The sequence below is a fragment of the Symphalangus syndactylus genome, chromosome 8 (genome assembly GCF_028878055.3).
Source record: "Symphalangus syndactylus isolate Jambi chromosome 8, NHGRI_mSymSyn1-v2.1_pri, whole genome shotgun sequence".
Lineage (NCBI taxonomy): Eukaryota > Metazoa > Chordata > Mammalia > Primates > Hylobatidae > Symphalangus > Symphalangus syndactylus.
This window is the reverse complement of record NC_072430.2, coordinates 68,539,877-68,554,203: the sequence shown is the minus strand read 5'-3', so window position 1 is coordinate 68,554,203 and position 14,327 is coordinate 68,539,877. Positions and strand designations below refer to the sequence as shown.

Here is a 14,327-nt window from a genome sequence, read left to right as displayed (position 1 = left end):
TTGCAGAAATATATCAGAATAGAAGAAAGAGACTACTTCTAATTTTAAACCAAACATCTAACAGAATCTTAGTAATATTAATTAAAAATAAACCTGGACTAATCTGACTGTAGTACCACATCAGCAAGGTGGCTGACTAGAGTTGCCTGGCTCTCAATCTCTGGGTTTTAAAACATAGGAGACTTAATATCAAAAACATTTACTCTCCCAATATTAGGTTTTGGATAACTGATCAGGTTGATCAAAGATATGAAAAAATACATAATAACAATACCATTTATTGAATATTTAAAAGTTCTTGGCATTGTGTTGAGTAATTTATATACATTGCATTATTTGTTCTCATGGCAACATTATGGGTTATATTTTATCTCCACTTTATAAATGAGGAAACGGAAACTCAGAGGAACAAAAATATATAGCTAAAAGTTCCACAGGTATTTAGTGGTTGAGCAAAAAATTATTTCTCATTCTGTTTGACTATGAAACCAATTTTTTTCACAAGAGTATCATATTTTCAAACTGTAAGAGAAATTCCAGGTTATACAGTCCAAAATCCACCTGATGTTAGTTTCTTCTACATTACAGGTACTTCTCTGACTTAACATTTAATACTCTCTAGCAAAGTGGAACATTCTTATCCCCAAAACTATCGCTAAATTTAACTGACTTTACCTCCTTAAAGCCTCTCCAATCTGTCTACTTTCCCTCTCCACTCGCCCTGCAAAAAGCTCAAGCAACCTTCAGACAACAGCATTAGCCAACTAACTAATCTACCTCCATTCACTCTTACCCTTTTTGCATTTGTTTTCCACACATTTCAGCTAAATGTTCTTTTTCAAATATATCACTCTGCTGATTTAATGACTTTTTAGTCTTTTTTTGGATAAACAGCAAACATCTTGCCATAGCCTATAAGAACAGTAACTGTTAGCTGCTGGTTTGCTCAGATCTGTCCCGGTTTACCTTGTTGCCAAGCCTAATTATTAATTATCCTCTTTCATTCTCAAAAGTTCAAGTTTGGACAGTGAATTTTGTGATTATCCTATCTATAAAGCCTTGCATCACCTGGCACAAGTGATTATACATTTAACTGTTCACCACTCATTTTGACCATAAAGCTGGACAACTGTTACAAACAACCATTTCAGCCCTCAAGAAATGGACCAAATATATACAAAGCTAACGGGTGCTTATTCATGGAAACTACTGAACTTCAGATAAGGATAGTGTAAAAAGTCACATGCAAAAGACTACATATTATGTAGTTTCATTTATTTGAAATATCAGAAAGGGCAAAACTATAGAGACAAAGCAAATCAGTGGTTGACTGAGACTGGTAATGAGTATGGGAGTTGACTGCAAAAGGGTTTGAGGGAAATGTGGAGGGAAATGGAAAAGTTCAATATCTGGAATGTGGTTATGACTGCAAATCCTATAATTAAAAACTATTAAAATGCACATTTACAATGAATGAATTTTATGTTATGTATGCGGTACCTCAAAAAGCTGTAAAAGTACATTTTACATGTGAGATTTTAGGTAAAAGTATTGTCAGACTGCCTATGTTAGCACAAATATAACAAAGACAGCTATGATAGAAAGAAAATAAGACATAACATGGAATCAACGTGGGTTTACCCAATTATTTCTGCTTAGTTAAACCATTTGATATACCAACACAATTGACATTTGCCGAAAAACACTGAAACATCCTTTGAAAACAAATGGAAATATTAATAGTATCCTATATTTCAATTTTTAATTATTTACTTTTGTTTTTCTTTCTGGTCTTCACTTTGTATACCCTATTTTCCAATTATTAAGTAAAAATTTATGTAGTATATGAAGCTTTGAGACAGAGAACCAATGTTGCCCTGGCTTAACCAGCAAAAGATGAACTAAGAATTTTCCATCTTAAATTTCATTCCAAAGTTCAGCATATTCACTAAAACAGCTACATACTTTTGTTTAATATATTACCTTGTCTGACTTTTCAGCCTAAGTTCAAAAACAGATTCCTTAAATAAACCGACTCCTTCAATGTCAATGACAGCATCCGTATCAGGCTCAGTAGCGATCAACATTATGGGAAACTTCCAGATCCCTTCTGTTACGCACTCTATTTTCAGTGTTATGTGAGACCTTGAATATAAAAGGAGATTTTAAATGATACTACATGAAAACAAGTAAAGAGAATAAATATAGCAAACTAAACTAAGGTAAAAATGTAAGTAAACTCTGTGGTTTCAGTGAAAACACTAGGACATTTAATTCTTAAAAATAATGTAAATGACTTTTAATTACATTTTATAAGTACTTTTTAGGTCATAGATTATATTTTCATTCTCCCTTTGAAGTAATCATTTTTAGAGCATCTTATCTACCCTCTGGTTATTTTCTAAGAACCAATAACATATGCAGAATGAACTCTGCAAATTTTTTGTAACCAGCATAGATTATCATAGTGCATAAGAAGGTAAGGGTGGATTTGGCAAAATGGACCCATGTTTTATACTAATAGATATTCCATTCAGGGATTTTTTTAAAAAATGAAACATTATGAGAAAGTATTTTCAACTCTTGTTTCACAAAGAAAAAATACATTTTCTGTGAAAACATGCAAAGCCCATATAATTGACTTAAATGGCATTTTTTAAAAAAATTAAATTGCAATTGGTAAAGATCACATACACCTTGCAGAATAAGATAAAATTGAGTGGCAGCTGAATGAAGGAAGAAAGTTAGTAGAGACAGACTTTAGACTTTCAAAGCATTTGACTATGACAAAGAGTGGAGAGATAGGCCAGTAGCCAGAGTTGATGAATGGTTATCTGTTTGCTTGTTTAGGGTAGAAATGACTCAAACATGTAACAGTGTGGTTTCAATATCATAGGTCAGGATTAGAAAAGGAATCTCATACTTCTTACTTAAAAGTGACAGAAAGAACAGTTCTGGGAACTCTTATTCTTCTTAGGTAGGACTATAAAATTACTCAACCATTTTGTGAGCAACTGGATAGCATCTTACAAAATCTGTGTAAAGCAGTGTGGCAATTTCTCAAAGAGCTAAAAACAGAGCTACCATTGGACCCAGCAATCCCATTACTTGGTATAAACCAAAAGGAATATAAATCATTCTATCATAAAGACACATGTACTCGTGTGTTCACTGCAGCACTATTCACAGTAGCAAAGACATGGAATCAGCTTAAATGCCTATCAAAGGAAGATGGATAAAGAAAATGTGGTGCATATACACCGTGAAATACTATGCATCCATTTAAAAAAAGAAATCATGTCTTTTTCAGACACATGGATGCAGCTGGAGGCCATTATCCTTAGCAAACTAACATAGGAACAGAAAACCAAATACCAGATGTTCTCACTTGTAAGTGGGAGCTAAATGATGAGAACACATGGACACAGAGAAAGGAACAACAGACACTGGGGCCTACCTGAGGGTGGAGGTTGGAAGGAGAAGGAAAAGTAACTATTGGGTACTAGTCTTCATACATGGGTGAAGAAATAATCTGTACAACAAACCCCCATGACACGAGTTTACCTATATAACAAACCTGCACATGTACCCCTGAACCTAAAATAAAAGGTTTTAAAAAAGAAAAGAAAGCTTCACTCAGTAAATTAGGAGTTCCACTATTGATACTTTCCTCTGGAGAAATGCCTCTAAGATTTCAAGAAGTTATGTATATAAGGGTATTCATTACTGCATTGTTTATACTGTCAAAAAAAATGGGAGTAAAATTTTAAAATGTTCTTTCAATAGGGTGCTGCTAAAATGAAGTGTGTTGCATAGAAACAATGGAATACTATGCAGCATAATTTAGTCAATGATGATTAATACATAATCTAAAACTTAACATATCCAAATATACATTTTAAACCCATACCTCTTTCACATTCTCCTGTCTTTGTAAATGAAACTATATTCCTCTCTTCCCACTATTTCAAGACCGTTGTTTCAAGAACTGGTTTCTCCACTTCTGCTGTTACCATCTTACAGGAAGACTTCTACAATTTAGAGCTATTGTTTCCTTTTGGTTTTTCTTATTTAACTCTGTGTCTTCCAGTAAACCATTCCAAATTAATTTGGAACAAGGAATGGCAGAAGTAAATGAACATGCATATATATATATATATATATATGCACAAAATGTAATTGTTAAGTTACACCAGGTATCAACACTTACAAAATTTGATGAATCATGTACACACGTTTTCCTAGTTTCCCAAATATTTATTCTTCAATAGTTTTCTACTGTTTCTAATATCAAAGACCAACGCATATTGTCATGATCCTATGTGAACAAATCCCAGTAAAATTCTCCAAACTTATTTCCTCCTTTGCTCACTCCATTAGAGAAAGATTGGCCTTCTCACTATTTATTGTTTGTGCTAAACACTTCCTGTCTTACGACTTCTGCATTTATTATTTTCTCTGGCTCAAATGCTCTTTCCAACTTTTTTTGTCTGTAAGGTCTTGGCTTAGACATCATTTCATGGAAGCCTACCTATCCACTTTATCTGATGTGCATCCTTTAAGCTCTCTATCTCCCTTTATTTATTTATTAGGACAATCTGAAATTTACTTTCTTGCTTATTCATTTATTTCTGTTATCTATCACTTTCACTAGATGATACACTTCTAAAGTGCAGGGATTTTGTCTCTTTTGTAGATGTTAAATGATTTTTGATAAATTAATGTACAGGTTCAAATGAACAATGCTGAATAATTCTATTCTTCAAGTGACTTCTTTGAGTTAATGAGAAGTTGCTGAGTCAAAATGTGAGACCCTTCGGGAGAAGACCACACAATTTCATGGATGACACGGTGAACCATTTTATGATCAATACTGTAGATTCATAACAGTGCATATGTGTGATATTTCTATTTTAAGTTGCCACCCACAAACTCTGAAATAGAACTTTGTTTCTCATTCTGTTCAGCTCTTGAGCAGGTAAAAAGTTCTAGGAAAATGTCAAGCTAAGGTAATTAGCATTTCTGAAGATACCATAAAACAAATGATATCTATTATTTCGTTATTTTAAAAAAGTTATGACCTGTTAAATTAGGATCTTCAGACTGATTCATTACAGTCTTAACCATTGTTCTCATACGTTTTTGTATTGGACCCTTGATTTTTATTGGAAAAAGGCCCATAGAAATAATTTTCCTGCATTTCTTTTGTAATACCATCATTTAGCATATTGATTATTATTTTTAGTATGCACAACACTGTATTCTGTGAAAAGATGAATGTCAAAATTACCTAGTATTCACTGTTGTGAAACATGATATATTTTCTTTTTATCAAAACATATAAATGTTCTTTTTAACCTTGCCCACAAAAAAGAGCAGAACTGAATTTAGTACTAATTCATTAATCTAGGTAAAGCATGATATAATTATTTTCCTGTTATTTTTCATAGCTCAATGCTATTGGTATAATTTTGATTTTTCTTGTTTAATTGTTTCTCTTGCATTGACATTTTGGTCAATGATGAACTGTACATACAATGTTTGTTCCATATGACTATAATACTGTATGTTTACTGTACTTTTTCTGTGTTTAGGTACACAAATGTTTACCAATGTGTTACAGTTGCCTTCATTATTCAGTATAGTAACATCCTGTGCAGGTTTGTAGCCCAGAAGCAACAGGCTATACCATATAGCCTAGGTGTGCAGTAGGCTATACCATCTAGGTTTGTGTAAATGCACTCTACAATGATGGAATCACCTAAGGATGCATTTCTCAGAACACATCCTTATTGTTAAGTGATGCATGACTGTACATACAAAAGAAGAAATCATAGTAAATGAATATATGCATATATACACAAAATAGAATTGCTATATCAGAACATCACACAACACTCACAGAAATTTATCAATCATCAAAAAATTTTGCCCTAAATTAGTCTCTCAAATATTCACCAAGATATTCTAAATCCAAAAAATCTTCATGAGTATAAATTCACATTGGCTCTGCCCATTTTCACAAATAATAACATTGTTCCCTTTCTAGTGTTGCTGTAATTTCCATGTCATTATATTAATACATATGAAGCAAAATGTGAAAAAAATTAACAAACATAGAAAACTGTGAAAAATGAAAGAAAATACAAACATAGAAAATGTCAATATGTATGGTATACTTTCTTCTTGTAGCTTGATTTTATTGCTGCTTCCTGAAGATGACCCTGGTATCTTTTCGTTATCAAACTACATGTTCATAGCCACTTTAGATGTATGACTACATCGAACACAAGGTTGAACTTTAGAAATTGACTCAGCAATCCCATTACTGGGTATATACCCAAAGAAAAATAGATCATTATATCAAAAAGCCACATGGACTCATATGTTCATTGTCACATTATTCACAATAGCAAACACATGGAATCAACCTGGGTGGCCATCAGTGGTAGATTAAATAAAGAAAATATGACATGTACACACTATGGAATAATATGCAGCCATAAAAAAGAATGAAACCATGTCCTTTGCATGCACCCATGTCCTTCTTCCACGGATGGGGCTGGAAGCCATAACCCTAAGCAAATTAAGGCAGGAATGGGAAACCAAATACTGCATGTTCTCACTTACAAGTAAGAGCTAAACATTGAGCACCTGTGGACATAAACATGGGAACAACAGACACTGCAAACTACTAGTTGGAAAGGGGATAGGTTAAAAAACTACCTATTAGGTACTATGCCCACTGCCTGAGTGCAACATATCCATGTAAAAAACCTACATATATACTTCCTGTATCTAAAACAAAAGTTGAGAGAAGAAAAAAGAAATCATTAAAAACGTAAATAATATTTTCAATTGTTTTTTCATTGCCAGGCTGTACTTTGTGTATATCATGGTGCTCATCAGTATCTCTGCATTTAGACACAATAAAGCCCTATTTCTTTTTTTTTTTTTTTTTTTTTTTTTTTTTTTTTTTTTGAGACAGAGTCTGGCTCTGTCGCCCGGGCTGGAGTGCAGTGGCGCAATCTCGGCTCACTGCAAGCTCCGCCTCCCGGGTTCACGCCATTCTCCTGCCTCAGCCTCCGAGTAGCTGGGACTACAGGCGCCTGCCACCGCGCCCGGCTAATTTTTTGTATTTTTTAGTAGAGACGGGGTTTCACCGTGGTCTCGATCTCCTGACCTCGTGATCCGCCCGCCTCGGCCTCCCAAAGTGCTGGGATTACAAGCGTGAGCCACCGCGCCCGGCCTAATAAAGCCCTATTTCATAGTGAAATATCATATAGTGTTTGCAGATGCTGAGTAACAGGTGTCCAAAAAGCAAATATAATGACACTGGATGAAGTTTCCCAGAGGACAGACATCTAAAGGCTACCCTTCACACAGATTCACCTATATCTTACTAAGGAATGTGTAATGTTATGTATTGAGTAGTAAAATGTAATGAAAGCAGTTGCAATGTAAAATATAGCTTAGGTATTTCCATCATTTGAACTGGTTCTGATAAGCAACATCAAGAAATATCATGTTGCTACTGCACAACGCTAAGTCAGCTTTTTTAAAAAAAAGATTTTACAGAAGAGACTATTCTCTTTCATCAATGTGATACACTAATGACCTTAGGGAAGTCATAATTCTTGAGGGATATCTTAGATTTTCAAACATTTAGACTACATTCTTCTCATGAGAATGTTTTTCGTAGCTAGATGTAATCCAGCCCAAAATATTTCTCTCAATAATATCAAATAATGCAATTCAAATATTGAGAAATAAAGAGAGAAATCAACATTAATACATTTAAAAGGGTAATACTATTGTTTAAATAAAAAAGAGGAAAGTAGATTTACCTTAATGGTTTCTTTGGTGTGAATACCAGATTGAAGATAAATGTTATCCTTTTAGCCGTAATATCATAAGATTTTTCAATCATATATAAAGCTACACAGGATTCCAACTTAGACTTCATAGCTTCAGATTCAAATTGAATTTCATACTCAAATTCATGTATTTTAGGAATTTCTAGGAAAGTCAAGATGAAAATATATTTCAATTTAATTAAATATGCATAGATTTAATATCAATTACCTGTCAAGACTAACAATGCACAGGTATTTAGAGAAAGGGAGGGGGTATATATTATTTAGCTTAGTGTCTATAAAGTCTAGTGCATTATCAGGCATATAATGATACTCAGTATATTTTTGTTAATAAGTTAATAAATAAATGAATGCATACAAAAATAAACATAGAAGACAATTCTCACCACTCTTAAATCTTTATAATTCAGGTCTATAAAACAAGAAAGGCCACATGGAAATTAATAATCATTAACTGTCTAATGAAAATAATGACATTTGCTCTATATAATAAATGTATTAAAAACCTATAGACCTAAAACTTATGAAGAAGTCATTTAAAATTTTCTTTGAATTAAGTTTAAACAATATTGAAACAGCATTTCAAACTATTTGATCAGGATTTTCAATTTCTGGTATATTTTGATTAACAAAAACTGTTCCTCATGTTTTAATGTTGGAGTATACAGACAATATGATGAACAAATATTTTCTTAATGAGTAGGTTACCAAAGAAAAGTAGTAGTAGTTTTTTGTCCACTGCACATGAAAAATATCTTAAATCCAGAACTAGCATGTAGATGAGAGGTACAAACATGTATTAAACTTACTCTCCAGTTATATGTAAGGAGCCCAACTCACAAATCAAGAAGTTTGTTGCATATGGAACTTGGAAGAGAGGTCAGAGAATCATGAATTGACTGGATGTACAGCTGTGCTAATCCAGAATCCAACCCTCTCAGCCCAGTGATGAGACATCCCCTCAGCCCAGGAGTTCTTAAACAGAGGAAGGGAATAGTAAAGGGAGACGCCAACTCTGTCATATATCCTTGCACTAGGCCTGCCCTCATGGACCCTGGTTCCAGGCCTGTCCTTGTAGACACAGGCACCAGAAGTGTCCCCAGTCATGGCCCCAGATCTGCCTACAGACCCAGGCACCAGGCCGACACCAAAATGCATTATAATTAAATTGTTGAAAGTCAAAGGCAGGCTACTCTGGGCCACTCTGCTTATGGGATGTCCCTTCTCTGGCTATGGAGCAGTCAAAAATGGTCGAAGACAAAAATAGAACTTTGAAAACAGCTGGAGAAAACTGACCCATCACATACAAGGGAACTATTATTACACTATCAGTGGATTTCTCAACAGGAACATTGCAGGACAGGAAACAGTGAGATGACACATTCCAAGTGCTAAAAGAAAACAAAAGGCCAACCAAGAACACTACACTTGACAAATCTGTCCTTTAAAATAAAGAGATATTGGGAGGCTGAGGCGGGTGGATCACAAGGTCAGGAGATCGAGACCATCCTGGCTAACACAGTGAAACCCCATCTCTACTCAAAATACAAAAAAAAAATTAGCCAGGTGTGGTGGTGGGCACCTGTAGTCCCAGCTACCCTGGAGGGTGAGGCAGGAGAATGGCGTGAACCTGGGAGGCAGAGTTTGCAGTGAGCTGAGATTGCGCCATTGCACTCCAGCCTGGGTGACAGAGCGAGACTCCGTCTCAAAAAATAAAAATAAAAATGAAGAGATAAAAACCCTCAGATGAGCAAAAGCTGAAGGAGTTTGTCACTACTAGACCTGACTTATAAAATGTACTAATAGGGAGTTTTTCAAGCTGAAATGAAAGGGTGTTCAAAAGCAACATAAAAATATATAAAAGCATAAATCTCACTGGCAAAGTAAATACATATACGAATGCAGAATAATGTAATACTGTAATAGTGGTGCACAAATAACTTTTAACCCTAGTAGAAATGTTAAAAGAAAAGTATCTAGAAAACTATAGCCACAAAAAATTAGTTAATGAATATACAATAAAAAATGGCTTTTAATATCCATAATATAAAGTATGTTTAGGGGGAGTAAAAGTATTTTTGTATGTGATTGAAGTTCTTATCAGCTGAAAATAGACTTTTCTATATTATGATATAAAATAGTAATCATGCTTGCCTTCTCGAAGCACCTCTATTGTCAGTTGCCTCCCCTTCTGTATATATTTTCATGAACTGCTGATGAAGACCTATAAATTTTTACCTCGGTGAAACTTTATAGCTGTGGCTAAATTCATGAATAAGGGGCAAATAATTTTGTTTCCACAGCCAACACCTAAACGTACATTAAAAACATACTGTTTTTCTTATCGTTATTTATATTTTCATTTCTTTATTCATTCAGCAAATATTAATTAAAGGTTTTCATTGACATGAGACGCCCAATTCTTGTCCTCATGGAGTTGATGATCAAGAGGAAGAAACTGACAATACCTGCTAATGCCACAACTAGTTTTTAAATTACTACTGTGATAACTACTACCATGGAGAAGTAGAGGATCCCATGAGAGCACAGGTCCTGGGAACATCACCGCTAAGGATTCCACAGGAAGAGACCAACACACCAAACTGAAGGATGAGTAAAGGTTAGCTGGATATAGAGAGGGGGAAACTTCTACTCATCAAAGCAGCCTGCAGGAATTACTCAGACTGCAGGAATTGTTCACGGTGAGAACCAGCTGGGCCCAGTTGAGAAAGAACTTATGAGGGCAGAGCAGAGAGGGTGAGAGGAGTTTATCAAACAATGAAGCAGGCAAAGTAGAAAAGAGCGAAGACAATGCAGGGTGTGGTGAAGATGTGGACTTCTAAGAATAACAGGAGACAACTAGACTACTAGTGATTAGCATCCAATTTCAGACTCTATTCAAGATTAATACTAAATAAAAGAACCCAAGCAGTCTGACTTAAGACTTTACAACTCAGTATAGCAGGCTTGTCACATGGCACAATTGCTGAAGAAGCACCATTAGCATCATTGTCTGGAAGGGTGCAGGACCTAATTTGTGCATAGGAATGTGGTGGCTCTCAGAGCAGAGCCCTAGGGCACTCAAAAAGTTAGGTCAGAAAAGAAAACAACGGAAATCAAGAAGGGGCAACTAGTGTGATAATAAATTAATAAGGTTAGTCATGAAAGCCAAGAGCAGAAAGTACTTCAACTTGATCAACTGGTAAATGCTGATGACATGTGGAACATAAATATGACTGCTGTATTAGACACACTGGATAAGGTTGGCAGTCTTTTCAAGGGTAATCCTATTAGAGTAAGCAGGACAGAAGGCTGAATGAAGTAAGCTGATCAGAAAAAACAAAGTGAAGAGAAACAGAGCAAAGAATCAAGGACAGGAGGTGAATATGAGGTCACAGGAGGAACCATGACAGGTTTCTCAGGAGCTGTTTGTGATTACAGGCCAAACCTGACATGGGAGTTTACAAAAAACAGGCAAATATGACACAGGAAGATGACTGGCCTGGGATGAAATGAGACACATATGTCACATAAATCAGAACATCACACACAAAAAAGACAACAGATTAATAAAGAAAAACGGTCTTGAGCTATAGAACAATTGGGAAATAAAATTAAGGGGCATGACTAAAACTACTTTCCGACAGAAAGCCCCGAGAAAGTCACTGAACTAATCCACAGAGAATTACAAAGAATGCATGGACCAGGAGGTACTTAGGAAGAAGAAATACACTTATAGGAGGAATCTTGCCCACAGAGTAATTTGTAATCTTATAGAAGTGACATTGCAAAACAGTCTAAAAATGCAAGAATAATAATATTTCAATAGGACAATACCAGTTGATTTAAGTAGTACAGGTGCATAGATTTATCATGTTGAATAAATATTTTTGAAAACCTTGACCACAGAGTATGTGTTTTGCTAATTTTGGCATCTCTGGAGCTGAATGTAGTATCTGGCAGAAAAGATGCTTGCTGGATTGTTGCTGAATGATAAAGATATGAAAGCAATCAATCCCAGTTTACTTAAAGGTATGTGTGATGAGTAAGGATGAAGAGAGCACAGTGGTCCTTGTATTTTCGTTTAATGAACCTTGATAGTTTTATGTGATTCAGAAATTCTATGATGAAGATAATGGGAAGGGAATGCTGGGAATTCTTACCTCCTACTTATCAGGTTTACATAAAGAGGCCTATTCACTCTCAAGAAGGGAAAAAGTATAGGAGAAAAATATCTCAGCCTCAATCTGCCTCCTTCATGATGACTTGCCACGGGTGGAAAAGCAACATATCTGATCAGTGAATTTGAGTGAAGGAATGGAACATGAGCAGGTGAGCATACCCTTCTCTTTCTTCCCCAATGTCTTGATTCCAGGATTCACACTTTCTTCTACTCGCTCAGGTGTAAGTTGTTTGTTCCTGCAAGGAGTTCACAACTGGCCAGTTTGGCATGAATGCACTAAATTTTGGTGGAAGGTATTAAAAAGCCCAAATTTCTCCATAGTTCCAAGTCATTTTCCAATTCATTTGTATAATTAATAAAGCTAACACTTTGATTTCCATCTGCTTTATTTTTATATCTGATTCTCAGTTAGTTTCAAACTCAGATGAGAGAAGACAAGTATGTGATTAATTATCACTCTTAAAATCCTATCAGAGTCCATGCCACTCAGTGTAGTGCTTTAATTTCCACTAGAAGGGACTTAGGAGACAACAGGAAGTACAAGACTGCATGGTCAACATGACTCCTATTCCTAATGTGCTGAATAAACTGTAATTAAATTGCACAGGAGTGAGAAAGGAGCTAGTCTGCTTTTGCATATACTAAAGACTAAAGTAGTATTCAGACTTTCTGGTAAGATTTGTCCTTTCATAAAGAAAAAGGTGTCAAAGGAGGGTCAAGCAGAGAGAATTACAGATTGTGTAGAGAGTTGGCTACACCTTTGGAATAAGGGCAGGGGAAAGGAACCAAGTTATTGCCATATGTCTTTAAGGAGACAATGAGGTTGATTCCTTTTTTTAAATATTTAGGCACTATATAGAAAGAAATATGTTACATTTGAGAAGAGACTGGTCTATTCTTCTATATAGCAGGACATACATCAGGAGAACAAAAAAGATTCACAAGTTAGCCAAAATATGAATGAGCTTGTTGAGTTTGGTGGTATTGAGCAGAGAGCAGAGAAAACAAAAGCAGTTTTAGAGAGAATGACGGGTGGAGATAAGACTGCAAACCTTCCCTACAGTTATTTTCAATAGTAAATAGTGTTTTTCATCATGAAAAATAAGGAAGCAGTAAAATAAGAGCCATCTCAAAAGGTATGTTTTCAAGAGCTATTTTGAGAGAGGTTGCTCTCCTAATATGACTTTCAAAGTTCTCAAAATGATGTTGGTAGCTTCTTTCAAGACCCTGATTATCTAGGAGTTAAGTGGATTTTTTAGGTAATAAGTATAATCAATGTATATGATCAGAATTGCAATTTCTTTAGTTTACAACCTGACAAGAGTACAACTTAAGCAATTTAAAGTAGCAAGAACATGTTAAAATGGTTTCTATGTGTAAGCATTTATTTACCTTCCTTTACAGTTACTGTAACATGAGTTCTGCCCTCTTAATATGTTTTAAGTGCATTTTAAGTGCACCACACAATATTGTTAACTCTAAGCACTATGTTTTACAACAGATCCCTAGAACTTATGCATTTAGTACAATGGAAACTTTATACCCAATGTTCAACTCCCCATTTCTTCTCCCTTCCAGATCCTAGCAACTATTATTCCATATTATTCTGCTTCTATGAGATTGAGTATTTCAAATTTATCATATTAAGTCGTATCATGTAGTTTTGTCTTTCTGTGACTGGCTTATTTTACTTAGGTCCATCCATGATATTGCATATTACAGAATTTCCTCCTTTATAAGGCTGAATATTATTTCAAGATAGTATATGCTACATTTTCTTTATCCATTCATCTGCAGACATAAATTTAGGTTGTTTCTATATCTTGGCTATTGTTAATAATGTTACAATGAACATTGGAATACAGACTTCTCTTGGAACTCCCGATTTCAATTTTTTTGAATAAATGCCCGGAAGAGGGATTGCTAGATAACAGACGATAATTCTCTTTTTAATTTTTTGAGGAGGTTTCATACTGTTAGACTGTTTTCCATAGCAGATGAACCATTTTGCATTCCTACCAACAATGTTCAAGGGTTCAAATTTCTCCACATCTTTACCAATACTTTTTTTTTTGACGTTAGCCATGGTGATAGTTGTGAGGTGATATCTCATTGTGGTTTTGATTTGTATTTCCCTAATTAGTGATATTGAACTTTTTTCATATAGTTTTCACCATTCATATGTCTTTTCTAGAGAAATGTCTATTCAAGTATTTTGCTTATTTAAAAAATCAGATTATTAGTTTTTTTTTTAATTGAGTTGTAGG

The 14,327-nt window shown here is 34.8% G+C and overlaps 1 protein-coding gene across 1 annotated transcript in view; it reads right to left on the bottom strand.

Moving 5' to 3' along the window:
* The window catches only part of LOC129487942 (cilia- and flagella-associated protein 47), a 477,840-nt gene that overhangs the window by 16,929 nt on the left and 446,584 nt on the right, over positions 1–14,327 (bottom strand). Inside the window, exons 61-62 of the mRNA XM_055289494.2 lie at positions 7,848–8,019; positions 1,984–2,145 (exon numbers count right to left, since the gene is read on the bottom strand). Coding sequence (XP_055145469.1) covers positions 1,984–2,145; positions 7,848–8,019 — 334 coding nt within the window. The remainder of the gene's footprint in view (positions 1–1,983; positions 2,146–7,847; positions 8,020–14,327) is intronic.